Source organism: Herpailurus yagouaroundi, unplaced genomic scaffold (assembly GCF_014898765.1).
Source record: "Herpailurus yagouaroundi ecotype Mexico unplaced genomic scaffold, PumYag 195, whole genome shotgun sequence".
Classification (NCBI taxonomy): Eukaryota; Metazoa; Chordata; class Mammalia; order Carnivora; family Felidae; genus Herpailurus; species Herpailurus yagouaroundi.
The window spans coordinates 18,166,749-18,189,985 of record NW_024412426.1 but is presented as its reverse complement, the minus strand read 5'-3'; the positions used below and the strand labels follow the sequence as shown (position 1 = coordinate 18,189,985).

Sequence of the window (23,237 nt, the reverse complement as noted above, 5' to 3'; positions counted from 1 at the left end):
CCAGCCCAAATAAAATCAGGAGTTCTGTTATCAAGGAAGAAGGGGAGCCCTGCGTCAGGCTCACCGCTGGCAGCGCGGGAGATGGATCTGGTGGGAACCTGCAGTCTCTACCACAGCTTTGTACTCAGCATGTTCGCCTGACTGCAGCGTCATGAGGCTCATTGGTCTCTCTCCAACAGATAGCACAGGATAGAGTGAGTGAATGCATTTTCTGTAGGATAAAAGCAGGATTTGATAGCATTACATTTAAGGACCGTTACATCATGGCCGTGGAGAACCTTCTCACTTCCTGCCTCTCCCTTTTGCGCCATTTACTCCCGCTCGAGCCATCTCAGGCTCCCTGCGGTCCTGTGAAGGGCCGGTGTCTCTGCACCCAGTGTTCTCCCTGCTGAAATGTCCTCCTCCCTCAGTTCAGCCTAATAACACTGCTTACCCAGCTTGGTAAACTTTTCATCATTTAAGACCCCGATCAAAAGCCACCACTTTAACATTTTATTTGGTCAACAATAAATATATATAACAAATACTTGCTGTGTGCCTATTTAGTGCCAGTAGTGGGCTGATTATCCTCAAAAGGTTCTTGAGAGTTACAAATATCTTTTAAGTGACTAATGAATATTAATCAGGTAGGAATCTGAAGAGTGCTTTAAGGATGGGAGAAGAAAGAAATCAGTGGGGGCTGAGAAGGTGACTTTTAGGGATTCAGGCCTGGGATGGGGAGAGCTTGGACATGTCAGAGAAATCATTTAATGACCAGCTGACTATGGATTGAAGGAGGAGGCAATGAGAAGATAACCCCAAAGTGTTCAGGCCTAAATGGTAGAAATAGGCACAATGACACAGAAGTGTGGGGAGAGTTGCTGTGTGTGTGTGTGTGTGTGTGTGTGTGTGTGTGTGTGAAGAGAGGAGTATGGTTTGTGTTGTGGACAGATTATAATGATAGTACATTAAAATAGAAATATTCCATATATTTTAAGACAACAACAGCACTGTTGTCTTGAAGAGAGTGCTGTGTGCTTGACTGGCAATCTCGGCATGTGGCAGAGTTACCTTCATTACCTGGAACAGTAATGGTCATCTTTGCTTAAAGCTGAACAAAAGGACCTAAGCTTTATTTGTTGCAAGGATAGATTTAGGTTAGTCATCATGGCCTTTCTCAGTCTGCTGTGGGCTAGGTACTTAAACTCTGAGTTCCTTCACAGGGTACGATGGGGGTTTTAATAGTACCTGATGACCTCGCTGTAGGATTAAATGAGACACTGCTCGTAGAGCGTATGGCATGGCGCTCGAGGAAGAGGAGTGGAAGCCCAACATTCCTAGAACAGATTTCAGAGAGATGCTATAATATTTTCCGTTTCCAGGGTCTCCCTAGAGATACTTTATGGAAAAAAAGGAGCACCTATCTTGCAAAGTTGGGTTTTGTGCTGACTAAGACCATTTTGGTGGCAGCACAAGACAAGTAATTACCTCCAGAAACAGACCTGCATCTGATGACTACAAGCAGAGTCTCAATAAAACCCGTGTCCTGTTGTTTCAGGAAGCACGTTATGCTATGAAATGGTTTGAGGTTGGTTATCCCTTTCGGATGTTTCAGGGTAAGATGATGACGTGTAAACACTGCAGTGACATTTTCAGCAAAGAGGGCACTTTGAAACTAGTGGCCATCAGCAGAGAGGACCAGGGGATCGAGCCGGACGACGAGAAGGACTCCCTGAAGAAGCAGCTGAGGGAGTTGGAGCTGGAATTGGCGCAGACCAAGCTGCAGCTGGTGGAGGCTAAGTGCAAAATCCAGGTTGGTGATCTGGTAAAGGATCAACAGGAGCAAACAGTTAGGGTGCCAGGACACCTTCTCACGCTTTGGAACGTGCGTGTCTGGCTCAGAGTCTGAGACGCTTCCATAGGTGATTACGTTGTTTGCCTACCGAGGTGTCCCGCGTAGTCGCATGTTACGTCATCGTGTTTAAGCAGTGACATAAACGCATAGTTTTAAATGAAAATGTAGTAATTAAAATGAGATCTTGGGGGAACTTAGGCATATGCTTTTTCCGGTTTTTTGTGTTTTTTGCCAAGGTCCTTTCTCATCGCACTTAGCCACTTTGGTAGCTGATCCTGAAAATGAAAGGCCAGACTTTTCTCCGTTATCCCTCCCTGAACAGTTGAACATTGGCTGATACCCCTGCTTCTTGGAGGGGCTTTTTATCCTTCGTCTTTACCTGGTTTTACCAGATCCCTTTTCCCATAATCTCTTTCCATGTTGGAAGATAACATAATTAGAAAAATCATCCTGGATTCTGATGGACTGTTCCCCATTCCCTTTTCCCCAAGATCCTTACCCATCGCCATAACCTATTTTTGTGCTGGGCCCTGTATGTCCTCAGGGGCAAAGGCCATGTGTTTGGAACTAGAACTCATTCATGCTTACACTATCAGTGAAAATTCAGATTCAGTCCATGTACACGTCTATGTTTAGTTGTGGTTTCGAACCCGAGCCTAAATTTGGACCGAGATTGCCCGGGGGGGGGGGGGGGGGGTGGATAAAATGAGGTTTCATTTCACTGTTCAGAGAAAGCAGTTTCTGATTTTCAGCGGTAACTCTTTTAACTCTAAAGTGCATTAAGAAGCCAATTTAATCTCTCCTGGGTTTTGTGGGAGGAAAGCTATGGCTCATACAGACTTGGGGATTCCAAAAAGCAGTATACTCTTAATTTGGGGGGCAGAGGGTAAACATTTATACAATGCAATGATTTTCTTTTTTTAATTAGGAACTTGAACATCAGAGAGGAGCCCTTATGAATGAAATCCAAGCTGCAAAAAACTCTTGGTTTAGCAAAACCCTGAACTCTATCAAAACGGCCACGGGCACCCAGCCGCTGCAGCCACCACAGGCCACCCAGCCACCCAAGGAGAGCACATAGTTCCAGCCTCGCCCGAGCACAAGAGCACAATGATCAAAGTGACAGAAACCCAGGAGGACTCTCCCCAGTGTCCCTTTGAAGGAAAGTAAAGGAGGCCAGAAAGCAAGCCAGAATCTTTCAGTAGCTCTCTTTCTTGTTTGATACTTTTCAAAGGGATGTTACTTAAACTGCCCTGACTTATGTTGAATACCTGTTTTCGAGCTTCTTCATGGGAGGCCACGTTCAGTTCCATCATAGTGATTACACATTATTTTATATGCCTGATGTTTAGTTGGAAATAAGTAATTCAGAACTAAATGCCTTTTATGTAGAACTAATTATTCATAATTACTTTTATCTTCCATAAAAACGGAGATGTCTTTTATTCCAAGGTTGAAGTGATAAGATGATATTTGTCACAGCAAATAAAAAAAAAGAAGAAGAAAGAAAGAAAAAAAGATTGAAACCGAAAGCTCTTAACTTTTCAGGACTTGTTCACAGAAAGCACACTGTGGGGCCATTCGTGACGACCATCAGGTTTCTTCCCGAAAGTGATTCCCTGGATAACGATAATCCTGTCCAAAGAGTAAACCTGGGATTGAGCAGTCCCCAAAAGGAATTAGTTTATTTTCATTTTCTGTTGGGTATATCTGGAAATGAAATGGCAAGAATCATAGAATAAGATAGACTATTGACAATACACGCTAGATGAAAGGCACTGGGATTTTGATAAACGCAGGAGAAGATAAACCATTTGGCCCTAGTATTCTCACGGGTCCTTTTGAGAAACTCTGCATGGGGATTGCATATTCCTAAGTATGAACACTTGCAGCAAACGTGAAGTCAGGAGGGTCTAGTGCGAGCTGCAGCAGTAGGGAACCTTTACCAGACAAGCCTAGAGAGGCCCAGGTTCAGGCACTGTGCTTAAAATGAAATAGAGAGCCAGGGACAGAGTATTTCATTTGATATTGACATATATTTGCTAAGGAAACACTAATATACTGTAGCTTTTTAAAGTTATGAAATGGGAAATACAGGCCAGCTTCACATCATCTTAGTTTACTGTTGGGCAACTTTTCCTGATTTCTGTATCTCCCTACAAATGTGCCCTTGGTACCCGAGAGGAAGAGATGCGAATGCATTGGTAACATTTTTGATTGAATACAAAACCTTTATAGAAATACTTATCTCCTGGAAAGGGAAAGCTAGTGTTTAAAAGTTGGTGGAAATAGTTTTTTCAATGATATTTAACATGTCTGTGTGGATCATCCTTGCAGGAAATCCTTTGGTAAGGACAAAACCAATTTTCCCATCTTCTAAGCTAGTTTGGAGGCCTTTGGTCCTTTGCACCACCCAAGCTGCTGCCAGCATGTACAATAACATATAGTGATACTCATCCTTGGCTTCATTGTTGAACACGTTCTTAGCAAGGACCTTAAACTCTGTAGTGCCACAGGGATTCTCATCTGTGCCACATGTTGCAATTAAGAGTAACACATTCTTGGAAGTAAAAATTAAGGAAGAGCCATCTCGACTCCGGGAGCACGTGCTACAAGTTGCTCGTGGTAGATCCTTTCCTCCAAAATGATCATTAAACTCTAAAAAGTTAAGTCCCCTTCACTTGTGTTTATATCATCTACAACCCATGAAACCGATATGGATGTTACCCTTTGTTACACTCAATCAAATAATACTTTTTTTACAGAATTATTTGTTTGGTCCTGACATCTTTCATTATAATATTCATTTCCTTGTACCAAAAAGAAAATAATCCAGCATTCTTGAGTGTGTGTTGACTAATATTCCCTACTCGGTGATTTAGCAAAGGTAATCTTTTTGTTGTTGTTGTTTAAATATAATGGCTAGAAAAATTGCATCTTGGTACTTGTTTCTGTAAATCATTCAGTATAATTTTTTAGCTTTGCTGGTACTTTATGCTTTTATTCCAGGAAGCCTTGTACAAGTTGCCTTATGAAATGGCCAGCTAAATTAAAGATGTTCTTTTGTGTTTTGTGACTCTCATAGTTTTCCTGTAAGAGCTCTTTTTAACCTCCAAAACTCAGCACATTCCACAGAATGCCTAAATTGCAGTATTTTCCTTACATCGCAGTTGAGGGACAAATAGAATGGCTGTGGGTTCAGTCCTTACCTGTACACCTGGCTCAGTTCCAGAGCCCCTAACATCTTTTTCTCTTTAAACAGAATCACCAGCTACCTGCATTCCAAATGTGTAATGTCTTTTGAATTTTCTCTTAACTCTTTCAAAAGATTTTAATGGCCATCTATAGATTTTTTTTTCTTCTCCAGTTCCATATCATACTTAGGTACGTATATTGGTACCATAAGTCTGAACTGTTCCTTTGTGCAATGCCTTTGGGTCAGTAGCAATACTAAAGATAGAAAATTCAAAATTTGGTATAGGATGTGATTATTCATTCAATATGTTCTCATAGCACTCTCCCAAACCACATATCCTTCCCCACATACAGTGTGCAAACTTGTGCATTCCGGTATTAAGTAACTGCTAGTTTTAATTTCACTTATTTTGAACCATATTTGAAAATTGCCACTCTTCTCTTGAATTTCTTTTAGATATCAACTAACCCAAATATCTAGGAAATTTGCAAATATTCTAGAGTGTTTTTTGTCTTTTCCTAGGATATGTTGTAGAAAACATTCCTCCAAAAAATCCAACATTTGCAGAATTCTAAAGAGTGATGATTTCTTCTTTCATTAAATTCTGCAGAATAAATTAAGGGAATGAATTTCAATTTCATAATTCAGTTCATTAGCTTTTGTATCTCGAGACTCTTGTTTAACACATTCTTTCAAGCTGAAAGAAACCAGGCTGAATTTTGCGGTGCACATGTTTGCTAGCTTCCCACATCCCAAGCTATGGCACAATTTGGTTATATTTAGTTACATATAATTTAATGCAAAGATATTCTCAGTTACCTAATGTCTTGTTTATGAGTGCTTATCAGAAACACTAATAGGAATGTCATATGGGCCTACGACCTCTCTTTCCATATATAACCTCTCTCTCTTTCCCTCTCCCAGCTAGTAAGTTAGTAATTTCTCCACTGGTCGTCTTAAATTTCCATAGTAAAGTACAAAAGCAATCTTTGCACTGATGTTGGGATATTTAATAATAATAGTTATCTTGTTTCATATTTTTCCCAAAATTTTCATTCCTTTATACTACGTGTTAATATTTATTTTTCTCAAACACCTCCTCCGTTTCCTTAAAATATTTAACAGTTAATAGCTATGGCTTTATTTCCCAGAGGAAGTGAGAAAAACAAGAGAATACACAGTTTAGGGCGTGAGATGAGAAATCCTTAAAGGAGTTGATTTGTTACTGAGGATGAAGATCATGTATCTAACTAATGTAAGGGATCTTGTTTTCTGTAGCCAAAATCAGCCTAATTATCCTGCCAGACTGGTTGTGTGATTTCAGGACCTCTTTAAGGGAAAAATTTAAAAATAAATTAAAAAAAATTAAATAACCTGGTTTGTTTTCTCTCTCTGGGAAAGAACACTTTTAATCACTCAGCAAGAGGATTCTATTGTACAACTTCCTCGTTAAAACGAACCACAAAGTCTAAAATAGCTCTGCTTTTCTTGCTTCAGTTACAAGTAAATGAGGCAACGGACCAACTCTGTTGTTTAACTTGAACACCATTAGATTTGCGTGTGCGCGTGAGTGGTAGGGTTCCACAGGGAGCATCCCTGCCTTTTTCGTACATCCAGGTACCGTGCAACTGAACACAGCCGAGGCCAACCAAAAGTCTAGTGGCCCGTATCTCCTACTACCAGATACAGAACTGTCTTTCCCTCTGGTTGCCAGGCTGACGTCACGCTGAGCTGGAACTGTTCTAGAACACCTTTCCTTTCGCAAAGTGACGTCCGTGTAATACAGGCAAAGCCCTTAATCTTAGGAATTCCCCGCTCTCCCGAAAGTTAACCAAAATGAACACCTCCATGTGGGCTGTACCTCCACAGCTGATGATCGTGAGATGTGAGGAGAAAAGTAGATGTTTACAAGTAGCTTAGGGACTACAGTGGGCTGTCAGGTGTTCCCTTCCCGGCTTCCATCTAAAAGACTGCATGGCCAGTGTCTCTCCGAATGAATTTGTTACATGTTATAAAGACATCATCATGTCCATTCTCTCCACCTCCGTCCTTGGTCTGTCATTAGTAGTATTCTGAAAACTTTAAGAAAAAAGCATCGTTGAGTAAAAACCAAACATTTTAAAGTTATTTTCCTTTTTCATTGGCAATGAATTAAAACATGTAAAATCTTTTCCATTAAAATGTAACGTTTAATAACTATATTATATGTGGAATAAAGTATGAGGAAACTCAATTATAAGTATATAAATGCATCGGGACTCTGGTGTCATGCAAGCACAAGAATAAAGCTGGAGATGGTCCCAGAATCCAAGATGACCCAATAGCCTTTTGCATCACTTTCTCCATTTTTGATGTTTTGCATAATGTCTGGATCCTCAGTTCAACGAAGGAAGAACTTTCTAAATGAGCATCACTTCCTTTCTTTCAACTCCTACCTTTCCCTTGCTGAGGAGGTAGCAGAAATTCTGTACCATTTATTTTTATGAGTTCTGTGATTTTGCCCATGACTTCTCTGATGAAAACAGGTTCTAGAAGAAAGGAGTTGATTGTAGTGCTGACTACAAAAGAAACATGGATGAGCAGCCTCTGTGAACACTGATCAATTCGATGTTTCCATAATTCCATGTATTATGTATAGTACATGCTATCTGTAAATGTAATGCTTGTTAAGAAAAGTGCAATTTATTGTACATTGTCCCAAGAAATGTTTACTTTTTTAACAGTTATGAACTTGGATTAGTATCGTTTTCATGTGTGAATGAAGCCTTGTGAAATAAACAAATTCAACCAAAAGGTGACAAGGTGACTATTTCTGTGAGTCGGTGATGTTTTCAGTGGTTTGTGTTGCCCCTTTGGCCCCATTAAGTGGTAATAAATGTTTGCTCTGAAGTCCATGTATGTCTTTTTGACGTTTCTAGTTGACTTTATTCTGAATCCCCTGAACCCACTCTTTATGTAACACTTCTTACCTGACACTAGACTCCAGTCAACTTAGAAAGAAAAACTATGCCAGGAGTTTGCTCCAGGCTCTACCCTGCAAATTGGTACCGTGCACGGCGGCACGGCCAAGTGCCCTATTCTTTCTATAGAGATTCCTTGGTTGCAAGTAGCAGACGCTCTCACAGCTAGTTTAATCATAATAAGGCAATTAATTAAAAGGACTAGGTATGGTCATCTCATAAAAGCCAAACAGCTGGGCCTAAAGAGACACTGGGACAAGGACTGGAATGCCATCAGGAACGTACGCAACTGTTTCATAATCTGCGTGTCTTCCCAGGTCATGGTTATCTGCTGCTGCTTCTCTCTCAGAAAACAAGCTTTTCCTGCTTCCAGGAGCACAACTCCCAAGTTCACAAGTTTTCTCTTCAGGTGACCTGCTGGTCTACCATCTCCGTGTCCCCATTCCAGAGTCTCACAACATTGGATTGGCTCATCCTGGATGAGGTAGCTGCTGAGTCTTTCAAAGTACAGCACGGTGGGTGGTCCTGTAAGTGAAGAACTCCAGAGGAGTTCTCAAGTGGGCGCAGAGTGCAGAGATTCCCCATGTGCATTTTATTCCAGGAGTCCATGGAACCTACGTGAAATCCAAGAAATTAGTTGGCTCCTCTTAGAATTCAGCACGTGTTAATAAATATTAATCAGAGATGGTGGAATCAAACGGTTTGTGGTCCAAATCCAGACCAGACACCTCTTCTGTTTGGCCCATGTCATATTTTTTAATTAATTTTTTCTCAGTTATCTCTACACCCAACGTGGGACTCAAACAACCCCGAGATCAAGAGTCACACGCTCTTCCAACTGAGCCAGGCAGGTGCCCCTGGCCAATGTGGCATTTTAAACAAGAAATTTTGCATAAAAAAGTAAAACAGCAAAATTATTCAGAAAATACCGAGATTTGCAGTTATGGGTCGAGGGTTCTTGATACGAACAGTAAATGGGATTCACTGTTCACTACTGATTAAAGGTCCTATACTTGGTGAAGCTACATGTTAAACTGTAGATTTATGTCCGGAGGGATGCAAGTCCCTACTTGCTTTTCAGTGGAATGGATGACTCCAAAGGTTGTATGTAGTTTACTACCCTGTAAGACATTAGCCAGTTTGGATCTAACTTTATGGGTTTTTTTTTTAGGTTTTGTTTTTGTTTGTTTTCAGAGAACACAAGCAGGGGAGGGCCAGAGAGAGAGGGAGACACAGAATCAAAAGCAGGCTCCAGGCTCTGAGCTGTCAGCACAGCCCAATGTGGGGCTTGAACCCACAAACTGTGAGATCATGACCTGAGCTGAAGTTGGACATTTAATCCACTGAGCCACCCAGGTGCCCCTCTAACTTTACTGACACTAACATTCCATTAAGTTGCCTCTAAGTATCCATTATGCAAATGCACTGTGATACACGTTTAACAACTTACTGGGTTCCTTCATTAACGGAGTTGAATAAAATAGTCACACGCTCCTTTTATATTTGCATGGGATTCTTGATTTCACCTTTTTGAAATTTCACCTATAACAAAGCTTTTGATTACTGTCAAAGGGAGACAGAACAAAATCTTTTTTTTTTTTTTAATTTTTTTAACGTTTATTTATATTTGAGACAGAGAGAGACAGAGCATGAACGGGGGAGGGTCAGAGAGAGAGGGAGACACAGAATCGGAAACAGGCTCCAGGCTCTGAGCCATCAGCCCAGAGCCCGACGCGGGGCTCGAACTCACGGACCGCGAGATCGTGACCTGGCTGAAGTCGGACGCTCAACCGACTGAGCCACCAGACGCCCCGAACAAAATATTTTAAAAGTTTACTTGCAGGGCACCTGGGTGGCTCTGTCAAGCGTCCAGCCTCAGCTCAGGTCATGATCTCATGGTTAGTGAGTTCAAGCCTGGTATTGGGGCTTTGAGCTGACAGTGTAGAGCCTACTTGGAATTCTCTGTCTCTGCCCCCTTCCTTGTTCTCAAAATGAACTTAAAAAAAAAAAAAAGTGTACTTGAATGGAAAAGTTCAGGCTTTAGCATGGACTCACAAAATAAAAATCATAGTATTTAATAAAAATAAAAATAAAACAAAATGCAGATTACCAGGTCCATTACATTAATTCAAGCAAGTTTACTGCCTGTCTACTGTGCCAGTCTGTTTTTGTTTTTGTTTTTTGGTGCCAGTCTCTAAGTGCTAGAAATGAAGTGGACGAAAAGATACTGCCTCTGTGAAGCTTAAACCCTAGCAAAGAATTTTTCTCAACCTCAGAGAAAACTATTGACATTTTGGGCCAAAGCGTTCTTTTTTTGGTGGGGGGAGGGGCTGTCCTCTGCATTGTAGAATATTTAGTAGCATCCCTGGCCTCTACGCACTAGATACTAGTAGTATTTCCCCAGTTGTGACAACCAAAAAAGACATTCCCGAATGCCCACAATCCCCCTCCCAAGAATGTTGTAGTAGGAAAAGACTAATATATGGCAGGTGGTAACAATTACCAAGAAGAAAAACAGGGTAAGAGGGTGGAGAGAAAGTGAGGGCGATGAGGTTGGTAAAATGGTTTTTGATATGTAAACTTGGCTAGCCTACACTCCCAGTGATTCAAACACTAAGTGTTGCTATGTAAAGTATTTTGCATAATCAGTTTTGAGTAAGGGAGATTATCTGGGATAATCTGGGTGGGCCTAATTGAATCAGGGGGAAGGTCTTAATGCAGGGCTGAGATTTACTTGAGAGAAGAATGGGGTTCTTCCCTCCCCGGTTTGTGTGGATGAAAGCTTCAACCCGTTTTCATGAGGCCCAGACTGCCCACAATCCCTTCCTGCTTGTCCAGCCTACAGACTTGGGTATTGCTTAGCCAGTTCCCACAATGCAGAAGTTAATTCCTTGTAATAAGTATCTGTCACCTACTGATTCTGCTTCTCTGAAATCTAACTAATATCATCAAGAAGAGGATCCCTGAGGTTACTTTTGAGAGACCTGAGTAAATGAAGAAATGATTTATGTGATGGTCTGGAGGAAAAGCATTCCAGAGAGCAAAGCACAAGAATACAGACTTTGAGGTGAGAGCAAACTCCGTGGATTTAAAATATCTTTAATGTTTATTTTTGAGAGAGAGAGAGAGTGCGAGCAGGGGAGGGGCAGAGAGAAAGAGGGAGACGCAGCAAACTCTGTGGATTTAAGCCAGGGAGATCGGGGAGCGGTGAAGAGAAGAGTTCTGGAAGGTAAGACATGATATGCTACTTAGGTGAGATAAGATCATGCCGCACACGCTAGGTCATGGCAAAGAGTTTGCATTTGTTCCCAGCCTAGCAGCAAACTATTGGAGCTGTTAAGCCAAGGAATATAATAATATGAAAACATTACTCTGGCTGCTGTGGAAAACTACAAAGGCACAGTGAGGAGAGGAAACAGTTACGATGCTAAAACTCCGGATAAAGTAACTACGGCCTGGTCTTCAGTGGTAGCGGTGGAGGTTGCGGGCAGTGTTTTGATTATCAACATACTTTGTAGGTAGGGCCAGTAAGTCTTGTTACAGCACAGAGGGTAGGACTTGAGGTTGAAGACTCGAGTAGGAATTCCACGGTCGGAGCAATGAGGACTCTGAGGTGAGCATTCGCAGAGCTGGAGAATAACTGGAGACACTGAGGGGGGTGTGAGGAGGCTCCGGAGGCTTTTGTGTTTTTTTGAAGAGTTGAATTTGATGTACTTCTCAGACATCTAAGCACAAGCAGAGTCCAGAGGAGAGGTGTTGCGGATTTGGGAGTCAGGGGATAATAAATGGCATCGAAAATCGTGTAACTTTAGGATATCTGGGGGTGGGGAGAGTTGCCCTAGGTGCATCAAGCAAACTGGGAAATCACTGCATTAGGCCAAGCTTTCATGGAGGGCAATAGGCTATTTGTTCCTAATTTAAGTATACGTAATTCCAGGCTTTGGGCCAGTTTTTAAAGAAAACAGGAATTAACATACAATAAAACGCACAGATCTTTAGAGTTCATTCTATCAATTTTGACAATTGTGTGTATCAGCGTAACATTTCATCTTTTCGGGAAAATTCCCTCCTGGGCCTACTTATAAGTGTAACTCTCAGCTAAGTATAACACACACAAGAAAACCACACTTAAGTTTACAGCTCCATGAAATTTCCACAAAGTGAGTGGGGGCCTGGGTGGCTCAGTCGGTTAAGCGGCCGACTTCAGCTCAGGTCATGATCTCGCGGTCCGTGAGTTCAAGCCCCGCGTCGGGCTCTGTGCTGACAGCTCAGAGCCTGGAGCCTGTTTCAGATTCTGTGTCTCCCTCTCTCTGACCCTCCCCCGTTCATCTCTGTCTCTCTCTGTCTCAAAAATAAATAAACGTTAAAAAAAAATTAAAAAAAAAAAAAAAAGAAATTTCCACAAAGTGAACACACCTCTGACCAACATCCAAATCAAGAAACCGAACTGTAACTGAAACTAAAAGCCTCCTCGTGGCTGTTTTCGGTCATTGTGCCCCATCCAAATAAAGACTGTCCTGATTTTTAACACCACAGCCGATTAGATTAACTGGTTTTAGACCTCATTTAAATAAAACCAAACGACATGAACTCTTGCATGTCTGGCTTCTTTCCCTTAACGTCAGGTTTGTGAGATTCACGCATGTTGGGAGTAGCTGCAGTTCGTGTATTTTTGCGCTGTACTCCCGAATCTTCTCTACGACAATGATCAGCCTGCACTTTTCTAGTAGCTTTTTGGCTTCTCAGACTTGCTGATTCTAATGGCTACCTTGGGCGATATATAAAGCTGTGAGGGTTATCTGACTTCCCAGAGGATACTGTTTGTTCCCAACCGTGTTGCCAAGATTTAAGGCTGCCAAAGGCTAAAATAATCTGAAAAGAGGAACATGATGTAATCCCAGGAAATCTCAGCCTACATTTTCTCTGGTCCACAGGCTCAGTTAAGTCGAATCCCAACCCTGAGGTAGAACTAGAGGGTTGCAGAATGGTCGGTGAAGGTGGCTGAAGGTGGCGAAAATACCAGAAAAGTGCTTCGTCAACGTAAAAAAGCGGAGCCACAATTGTCGCCATCAGCCGCTTTAACGCTCGGGCCGTTCGAGTGGGCCCCGTCACGTGGCCAGCGCGACCCCACCTCCCAAGGCGCTCGGTGATGACGCCACCATATCGTAGATGCTAAATCGTGGTGACGTATCCAGAACGCCAGAACCCACTGAAAACCGAACTATTCCTTCAGGATTCTCTACGTTAACCGTCTTCATCCTTCCCCTTTTTAACATAAAAAACCTGCCCCTTCTCCCCCTGTTTTTGTTCTTTTTTCGAAGAGGCTCACAAATTAGCTTTAGATAAGATGGCTGCCTACCGAACCCCGTGCCCTAGAGGTGACGGAGTCAGCCGACTCTCTAATCAACTTCCGACTTGGAGCCCGAAAACCCATACGTTATTTCCGGGGTTGAGTGAAGGTAGGCCGAGCCAGCGGTTCTGAACTGCGACTGCGCAGCCGGGACTCGCGACGTCAAACTATAATACGTAGTTTCCCGGGCTGGGCGGAAGAGGCGTTACTTTTCCCGAGCTCTTGGTGGATTCGCGAGAGTTGAGCGTTACTAGGAGGCTGGGGGGGGGCGGGGCTGAGCGGGGTGAGCGGCGCGCGCGCGCGCGCGCGCGCGCGCGGGGGGGGGGGGCGCGGGGGTGCGGCGACGACGGGCTCGCGAAGGTTCCAGAGGCGCCGCGTGCGGGAGGCGGGCTGGGTGTCGCGCCGGGTCGAGTGTGCGCACGGGCTGCGAGCGCTGCTCCTCGTGCGGGTGGGGCCTGCGTCCGGGTGAGCAGGTTCGGTGGTGTTTCCTGTTCTCTGCTCTGCGCGGCTGCAGCTCGGGCCTTGCCTGACCCAGCCTGACCATGGCTTCAGCTTTGGAAGAGGTAAGGGTCTGGCCTCATCGTCCTCACTCGGTCGTGCGGGGCTTTCACCGCTGTCTCCCGGCACTCGCCCCCCACCCCCTTCACGCCCTGTTTCCTGTGATAAGGTGCTCGGTGGTCGCCTCTCCGGTCCCCGAGCTTCGCCTCGGCCGCCCAGCCGCCCACCTGCAGCGGCCCCTGCCGGCTTCCGGCCTCCGCTGCCCGGGGAAAGTTGCCGATCGACGCCCGCCGCTCAGCCCCGGCCCGAGCCGGTGGCTGAGGGCGCGGGGCTGTGTCGCGGTCCCCGGCTGCAGGTAGTGCCCGCGGTGGACCTGGGTGAGCTGGTCACCTTCACGTTTTCCTCCGGCTCCGTCTGCCCCTTCTATACTAGCCCGAGGACGTGAAGCTTCTTTAAATTAGTGCTGATTGCAGAAACCGAGGGTCATTTCGCCGTAGAAGTGGTTGGAAGGTGAGAAGCTTTTGCTCCCGGCACTTGGATTCTAGTCCTGTTTTCTCTGCGCATATGAGTAGCTGTGTTACTTTGGGCAAATAACTGTGCTGTTCGGTGCCACATTTTAGTATCCAAAATGTTTCAGACCGTGCTTGGCAAAATTTAGTTGTGACTGGCGGGGGTTGGGGGGCGGATAGCCTTTTTCTCTCGAAAGCTCTATAAACTCTGAACGGGGGCGGATTAACTTTTTTGAAGACTTAGTTTGCCCAGTTGCAAAATGGGAATAATAATACTTACATTGCGCTTTTCTTGGCCTAAGTAGGATGTCACTGCATGTTACTGTTATTTACAGAAAAGTGTTGAGTATTAACGAGATTTGTTTTCTGGGAATCTTTTCCTCAATATGAACAAGTCTGAAAAATCCCAGACTTGACTTGGAAGTCTAAGAATCTGCTTTAAATGAAGAAAAAGTGTGTGTGTGTGTGTGTGTGTGTGTGTGGTCTGAATACCTTGCCCCAGGTTTATGGTATGTGTTAGGCCTTGGGTTTCCTTCCATGTGTCCTGAGGAAACCCATCTCTACAGTGACTTTACAGTCACACACATGGATAGCTCAGTATTAATCCTTTTCAAAATAAAGAATTTTTCTCAGTTGAGGTACTTAAAAATACACACTTAGGGGCACTTCTGGGATAGTTTTGGTTTGATATAAAATTCACTGTTGTAACTATTTTAAAGTATTGGCTGTTTTTTTTTAATTTTTTTTTTTTAATGTTTATTTATCTTAAGGCAAGCAGGTGGGGGGGGGGGGGGTGGGACAGAGGACCTGAAGTGGGCTCTGTGCTTAGAGCAGAGAGCCTGATGCTGAGCATAAACTTAGGAACTGGGAGATCACATCCTGAGCATCCTGAAGTGGGATGCTTAACTGACCGAGACACCCACCGCTGGTCTAATGGTTTTTAGTATAAATATTCAGCGTCACACAACTGTCACTGCTCTATAATTCCACATTTTCATCACTCCCCCCCAAAACCTATTAAGTGTCTGTTAAGCAGTCACTTCCTACTTCCCTCCCTCCAGCAGCCACTAATTACACTGGCACTATGGATTTGCCCACTCCGGACATTTCTTATAAGTAGAGTCTTACAGTATGTGGCCTTTTACTTTTGGCTTTTTTCACTGATTATAATCTCTAGTTCATCCGAAGTGTGGCATGTGCTCCTTTTGATGGCCAAATAATATTCCATTATGTGGATATACCACATTTTGTTTCTCTGTTTATCAGTTGACAGACATTTGGATGATTTTCGGCTGTTCTGAACTGTGCCGCAGTGAATACTGTGTACAACTTTTTATGAGGACGTGTATTTTCCATTCTGTGAGGTATACACCTAAAAGTGGAATTGCAGGAGCACGTGAACTCTTTTCAAAATGGCTGCACCACTTGACCTTCACACAAGCAGTGTATGAAGGTTCCAATTTCTGTCCACCTTTTAAGGCTTGTTGTTTTCAGGGGTTTTTGTTGTTGACTTTAGCCTTCCTAGTGGGTGTGAAATGGCATCCTATTGTGATTTTGATGTGCATTTTCTTAATGACTAAGGATGTTGAACATCTTTTTTCATGTGGTTGGTGGCTGTGTTCAAGTCCTTTTGTTTTGAGGCACTTTGGTTTTAATGCTCCCTGGTGAAGAATTTGGAAATACTTAAAGCTTGAATGTGTTTAAGGGTGGGGATAAAAGGGGTATGGGATTTTGCATAAAGAAAACAAATGAATGCCTCCTAAATTACTTCTTAAAGCTTGTGGGTAGGAAAAGTAACAAAGGGATCAACTTTACTGGTTTCAGGTTTGCAAGTAGAAGAACTGAGGAATTACCTAAAACAGGCCTTCTGTGAGTTGCTTCAGACTTACAGTGGATACCTTCCTTTTGTAGTAGGTGAGCGCCAAAATTGGCTGTAATGAGGCCTGAGAATTCCTTGCTTAATTCTCAGAGTTCTTTCCTAAGTGTTCTAGAAACAATTACTGTACAGTCAAGAAATAAAACATTTTGTTTAGACTTGATATATTTTCTGGGGTTTTTTTGTTGTTAACTGAATCCTTACTTGGGAACAAATACACTAATTTTACATTTCAAAAATTTTGTCATATTGGTATTAGAATCAATGTGAATTTTTTAGACCACCATGATAAATTATTGCTTTGAATTAAAGCATCTTGCTTCAGTGCTCAATAGATGAAATTGCAGGGTTTGTTGTCTTAGTAATAGGACTTTTGGGGGTGGGAAGAGTAGATAAGGACAGGAGACTGGCCACAGTTGGACTTTTTGTATACCATCTTAGTAGTTACAGAGAAGTAAAAGGAGGGGCATCTTAGTTAAATGAGATAATGTAAGACCGGGAAAGCATTTGAATTTGTTACTACATTTTGTAAGACTTAAGAAACAAGACTTTAAATATGATATAGATAGATAGATACACACACACCCCCACACACACAATGGAGTATTACTTGGCAATCAAAAAGAATGAAATCTTGCCATTTGCAACTATGTGGATGGAACTATGTAAGTGAAATTAGAGAAAGACCAATATCATGACTTCACTCATATGAGGACTTTAAGATACAAAACAGATGAACATAAGGGACAAAACATAAGAGACTCTTAAATACAGAGAAACAGAAGGTTGCTGGAGGGGTTGTGAGAGGGGGGATGGGCTAAAAGGGTAGGGGGCATTAAGGAATCTACTCCTGAAATCATTGTTGTACCATATGCTAACTAACTTGGATGTAATTAAAAATAATACAAATAAACAAGACCTTAACACTCTACTTTGGACATTATACTAAGTTATCAAGCATTTGAAGATTTTTCTATTGAGGGTTTTTTTAATGTTTATTTTTGAGAGAGACCTTGCATGCCCCTGTGCTTGGGGAAGGGGCAGAGAGAGAGGGAGACAGAATACCAACCAGGCTCAGCACTAACAGTTCGATGCAGGGGCTTGAACTCATGAACCTCAAGATCATGAGCTAACTGGAAATCAAGAGTCAGACACTCAACCCACTGATCCACCCAGGCGCTCCTATACTAAGGTTTTTTTTTTTGTTTTGTTTTGTTTTTTTTAATAAGAACTCAGCTAGATTCAAATTGTTATTAATCAAGCCAGAATGTAAAATTATTTTAAGAAAAACAAACCCTTGTTTGTAAGGATATTATGCATTTGCAGTACCTCAGAGGATAATTGGGGGAAAGGTTTTAAGCTGATTATCTTTCACTCTTCATAAAATGTTGGCCCATTCTGCAGAAAGTAGAAATAGACACTGGCAGGCAGTGTATTCACATGAGGAGAGAAGAACAAACAGGTGGGTTTTTTTAGTGCACCAGGAGTATGTCACACTTTGGATTGTTCACCTAGGTTTGTCTCCTCTACGGTGCAGCCAAGACCCAGACTTTAGACTGCAGCATTACCCCTGAGATTCAGAACGACACTTTTTCTCCCCCGCCACCCCCCCTTTTTTTTAATAAATTTTTCTTTAATGTTTACTTTTGAAAGAGACAGTGTGAGGGTCGCCTGGGTGGCGCAGTCGGTTAAGCGTCCGACTTCAGCCAGGTCACGATCTCGCGGTCCGTGAGTTCGAGCCCCGCGTCAGGCTCTGGGCTGACGGCTCAGAGCCTGGAGCCTGCTTCCGCTTCTGTGTCTCCCTCTCTCTCTGTCCCCGCCCCATTCATGCTCTGTCTCTCTCTGTCCCAAAAATAAATAAACGTTGAAAAAAAAATTTAAAAAAAAAAAAAAAAAAGAAAGAGACAGTGTGAGCGTGGGAGGGGCAGAGAGAGAGAGGGAGACAATCTGAAGTGGGCTCCAGGCTCTGAGGTGTCAGCACAGAGCCCAACGCGGGGCTCGAACTCACAAGCTGAGAGATCAGGACCAGATCTGAGTTGGACGCTTAACCGAAGAAGCCACCCAGGCGCCCCAAGACATTTTCTTAAAAGCAAAAATAGGTCTTTATTTTTTTATTTCTTGTCTTAAAAATGCAAACTTATTGATGTGTAACATTTGGGATAGGAGTCTGAGGAACAATCACAGAAAGTAAGACTACTTCAGTAAAGTTACCATAGCATTTCACCCTGTTCATCATGTATTTGCTCATCTTTTGAAAGATTTTTAAAATTCCTAATATCTGATGACTAGGAAGAGATGTTAAAAGGAAATCCATGAATTGGCTTTTTTTTTTAAAGATTTATTCATCCAGCTTTATGAATCACAGAAATATCTTTTAAGTAAAATGTTCTAAAAGGCAGATAACATCTACCAAAGTGAAAAATTTAGGCTTAATTAACTCTTGCTACATTAATATTAAATTTTCCTTAAGAAAACCAGGAAGCTTTAGTTATTTACAGTTCTATAGGGTGGAGAAAAGAATCCCAGGTTGTAACCAACCCTAGTAAATTTAAATGAGCCTCTTAATACTTAAGCTTTTCAGTAAATTGAAACGACCAGTGGGCATAATATCCAGCTATTATCTTTTCTGTCATAGCTAACTTACATTCTGTTTTAACACAGCTACAGAAAGATCTAGAAGAGGTGAAGGTGCTCCTGGAAAAGGCCACTAGAAAAAGAGTACGTGATGCCCTTACGACTGAAAAATCCAAGATCGAGACCGAAATCAAGAACAAGGTGCAGCAGAAATCACAGAGAAAAGAAGAACTTGTTGACAGTGAAAAGCCAGCTGCTGTGGTTGCTCCCATTACAACGGGATACACCGTGAAAATCAGTAATTACGGTATGACTCACTACCCTACATGCAGCTCTTTCTGCCTTCCAGTAACTTATTCCTGAGTAGTGACCCACTAACAAACTCAATTTTTAAAACAATCTCAGTGTTTGCTTTTGGTGGTTTGAAAGAGAAGACCCATCGATGAAGAAAGGAAAGAATACATTCTAGAAGCTTCTAACAAGAGAGCAAAATGATTTAGTACAATGAGTAGCAACAAAAATGAACCTGTTCTGAAATATGTTCAGCATATGAGGAACACAGATTCTTGTTTTGCTTTAATCATGTTTTGCATTATATTTTGCCAAACAACCACCAGTATTATCTAAGGAAGGGAATCTAGTTATATTCGAGAAACATCTTTGAGCGCCTAATATGTGCCACTATTGTGCTTGGGCTCGTGGCAACAACAGTGACCAAGACCCGATCCTTGCTCATGGTGTGGTTAGAACACAGACCTACAACTAACACCGGTTCGTGTACTAATGCTGTTTTCCCTCAGTAGGTTGTTTGGAACAGTGCAATTTCGGTGTGAGGAGCTTTCATGAGGGGAGGGATGGTCATTTTTCTTTGTGCTCACAACATCTAGCATGTAGTAGTCACTTCCTGTTTGCTTAAATGAATAGAGATTTGGGAAGTTCTGTGGGAGTACAGCTGATGTAATCTGAAGGAGGTAAGGAATGGAGAATTACAAGAGACACTTGAGTTTGGAGGGCAAGTTCGGCAAGTGTGAGGAGAGGACACGCCTGGGGAGGTGAAAGGCACTGTGTTTTGTTCTAATGAAAAGCAGTGTGTCCTGCTTAAGAGACGAACTGTGGTACAGTAAGGGAATAATGCTGTGTACTTACTCGACCATAGGAAACTGGTCTGAGGTTGTAGGATTATGGCATGCACCCAGACACCTAGATTTGCATTTAGGGATGGATTGAATGCATGGGAAGAAACTGGATGAGGTTCTGCAGAACTCTCTCTAGGACATCTTTTTTGATGACCAGTATATTTCTGTTGTATAGGACTAAGCAAGGGACAGTCTGGGATATATGTATTTAATCTATATATACGATAAATACATACACGTTTTTAGAATATACCTTCTATGTGAAGTTAATATGTATTTTGTGTTGGCCATTCATCTAGGTTAGAGAATAATATGAATAGTTTGATAACGTATGCCTCAGTGGCATTTAGTAGATCTTGATTAGTGAAATTGTATTTGGATGAATTGGACTCTGAATTCTACTTTGTCAGGGAAGGGAATTAAGGAAACTATGATTGCGTTTTAACTGCTTAGAGAAGTAGAAAGGATTATGAAATTAGATGGTGCTGATGTTTAGCCATCCAGTTTAGTAGAGAATTATTGATATTTAGGTATAGGAGAAAAATTCCACAAAAAGAAAATGAGCTGGGTGTTTTGTTTTGTTGGGGGGGGGGGCTTAATTTTTTGAGCGTAGTTGACCCATAGTGATACATTAGTTTCAGGTGTACAGCATAGTGATTCAGCATCTCTGTGTTATGCTGTATGTAGCTGCCATCTGGCACCATTACAGTATCATCTGCTATATTCCCCCTGCCGTATTTTTTATTCCCCCCGACTTATTCATTCCATAACTGGAAGCCTCTGTCTCCCACTCTTCTTCACCACTGTACTGCGCCTGTGGTGGTTCCCGGCAGCCATTGGTGTGTTCTCTGTATTTATGGGTCTGTTTCTGCTTTTGTTTGGTGTTTTAGATTCCACATATAAATGAAATCATAGAGTAGTTGTTTTTCTCTGACTTCATTTAGCATAATACTCTTTCAGTCCTTGTATATTGTTGCAGAGGCAAGATCTTTCTTATGGTTGAGTAATATTCCACATGTGTATCCTATATACCACATCTTTATCCATTCATCTTTTGATGGACACTTAAGTTGCTTCCCTATCTTGGCTAGTATAAATGCTACAATAAACATAGGGTGCATATTTTTTCAGGTTAGTGTTTTCGTTTTCCACAAGTAAATACCCAGTAGTGGAATTACTGAATCATAGGGTATTTCTATTTTTAATTTCCTGAGCAACCTCCATACTCTTTTCCACACTGGCTGTACCAGTTTGCATTCCCACCCAGCAGTGCACAGGGTTTTCTTTTTCTCCACATCCTCACCCACACTTGTTATTTGTTTTTAATTCTAGCCATTTTGACAGGTGTAAGGTGGTAATCTCATTGTAGCTTTGATTTGGTATTTCCCTGATGATTATTGAGCATCTTTTCATGTGTCGGTCATCTGTAGGTCTTTGGGAGAATGTCTGTTCAGGTCCTTGGGAGAATGTCTGTTCAGGTCCTCTGCCCATTTTTTTTTTTCATTGGATTGGTGGGGGGGAGGGGGGTTGGTACTGAGTTGTATATAAGTTCTTCCTATATTTTGAATATCTAACCCCTTATTTGCAAGTATTGAATTTACAAACTCAATAGGTTGCCTTTTCATTTTGTTGATGATCCGTTTATGTGCAGAAGCTTTTTATTTTAATATAGTCTTAATAGTTTATTTTTTTTTAATGTTTGTTTTTGAAGGAGAGAGAGAGTGTGTGTGAGTAGGGGAGGGGCAGAGAGAGATAGAGGGAGACACAGAATCTGAGGCAGGCTCCAGGCTCTGAGCCATCAGCACAGAACCTGATGCAGGACTCGAACCCTTGAACTGTGAGATCATGACCTGAGCTGAAGTCGGATGCTCAACTGACTGAGCCACCCAGGCGCCCCTAGTCTTAATAGTTTATTTTTGCTTTTGTTTCCCTTGCCGCAGGAGCCACATCTAGAAAAACGCTGCTATGGCCAGTATCAGAGACGTTATTGCCTGTGTTCTCTTCTAGGAGTTCATGGTTTCATGTCTCACATTTTGGCCTTTGATCCATTTTGAGTTTATTTCTGTGTGCGGTGTTAGAAAAATGAGCTACTCTTAAAAGAATGTATTTAATGCTCATATTCCTTATTCTAAGGTATATTAAAAAAAACAACACATGGGCTTTGTGTTCAGTAAACCTGGATTTGAATCTCAGTTCTACCACTAGCTAGATGCCTAACTTCGGGTAGATTGCTTAACTGTTACAAAGTTCAATTTCTCCATCTAGAAAATTCTTCTAATTTTTCCCATGTTTCTATTACTAGAATTTAGTTTTCTCCAGTTTAAGAAGCCATTTGCATTTGCTGTTCTAGAGATACTGAGACTTCACTCATGTCCCTTTTTTTTGTTACTAGGATGGGATCAGTCAGATAAGTTTGTGAAAATCTACATTACCTTAACTGGAGTTCATCAAATCCCCACTGAGAATGTGCAGGTGCATTTCACAGAGAGGTGAGTTTTCACAATGGGGAAGGTAGTGATCATTAAGTCCGAGATTGCCTTATTACCACTTCTTTTCTCTTGCAGTTTCTAAAACTTGCTTAAATTTAGAATTGTCCTTTACACGTGTTTCGAAGAGGTTACTCTCACCAGGGGTGGCCAAATGCACATCCTGAAATAAAACTCATGTCTTTTTTCCACAAGAGCTGTAGAGCACAAAGCTTACGTATTTACTGTTGTGTTGTAGGTCATTTGATCTCTTGGTAAAGAATCTAAATGGAAAGAGTTACTCCATGATTGTGAATAATCTCTTGAAACCCATCTCTGTGGAAGGCAGTTCAAAAAAAGTAAGTTTGCTCTTTTGTCATAATGTAAAACCTCACTAAATTGAACCTGGTTGATTTAGAGTTGAGATGAGCTAGAATTAATTTATCCTCCATAACAGGGGTCAGCAAACTACAGCCTGATCCCTTTATCGGAACATGCCTGTGCTCACTTAGGTGTTGTCTGGGGCTGCGTTTGTGCTATAACGAAACAAGGAGCTGCACCAGACCCTGAAATACTAACTGGCCATTTGTGAACTCCTGTTCTGTGGGAATAGATTCTTGGGTGCCTGGGCGGCTCAGTCAGTTAAGCATCTGACTTTGGCTCATGATATCTGTTCTTGAGCTCGACCCCGCTTTAGGTGAGCCCTGTTTCTCTGCCCCCTCACTCTCAAAAACAAGTTAGTATTTCAGGGTCTGGTGCAGCTCCTTGTTTCGTTATAGCACAAACGCAGCCCCAGACAACACCTAAGTGAGCACAGGCATGTTCCGATAAAGGGATCA

The 23,237-nt window shown here is 42.2% G+C and overlaps 2 protein-coding genes and 1 long non-coding RNA gene across 14 annotated transcripts in view; 2 read left to right on the top strand and 1 right to left on the bottom strand.

Annotated features, from left to right (window-relative positions):
• RABGAP1L (RAB GTPase activating protein 1 like) overlaps positions 1–7,828 on the top strand; it is an 802,606-nt gene extending 794,778 nt beyond the window's left edge. For all 12 annotated transcript variants that reach the window (XM_040446724.1, XM_040446725.1, XM_040446723.1 and 9 more), the window contains 2 exons: positions 1,595–1,792; positions 2,763–7,828. In XM_040446724.1, the coding sequence (XP_040302658.1) occupies positions 1,595–1,792; positions 2,763–2,915 (351 nt within the window). In that variant the 3' untranslated portion in view covers positions 2,916–7,828. The remainder of the gene's footprint in view (positions 1–1,594; positions 1,793–2,762) is intronic.
• Positions 7,829–8,130: 302 nt separating this feature from the next.
• LOC121011923 (uncharacterized) lies at positions 8,131–13,610 on the bottom strand. The gene is made up of 2 exons (XR_005781858.1): positions 13,350–13,610; positions 8,131–8,604 (listed from the first exon to the last, which is right to left on the bottom strand). It is a non-coding gene; the product is annotated as an uncharacterized LOC121011923 (long non-coding RNA).
• An 81-nt stretch (positions 13,611–13,691) lies between these two features.
• CACYBP (calcyclin binding protein) overlaps positions 13,692–23,237 on the top strand; it is a 12,172-nt gene continuing 2,626 nt past the window's right edge. The window contains exons 1-4 of the mRNA XM_040446739.1: positions 13,692–13,903; positions 18,885–19,104; positions 22,326–22,422; positions 22,658–22,757. Of these exons, the coding sequence (XP_040302673.1) occupies positions 13,883–13,903; positions 18,885–19,104; positions 22,326–22,422; positions 22,658–22,757 (438 nt within the window). The 5' untranslated portion in view covers positions 13,692–13,882. The remainder of the gene's footprint in view (positions 13,904–18,884; positions 19,105–22,325; positions 22,423–22,657; positions 22,758–23,237) is intronic.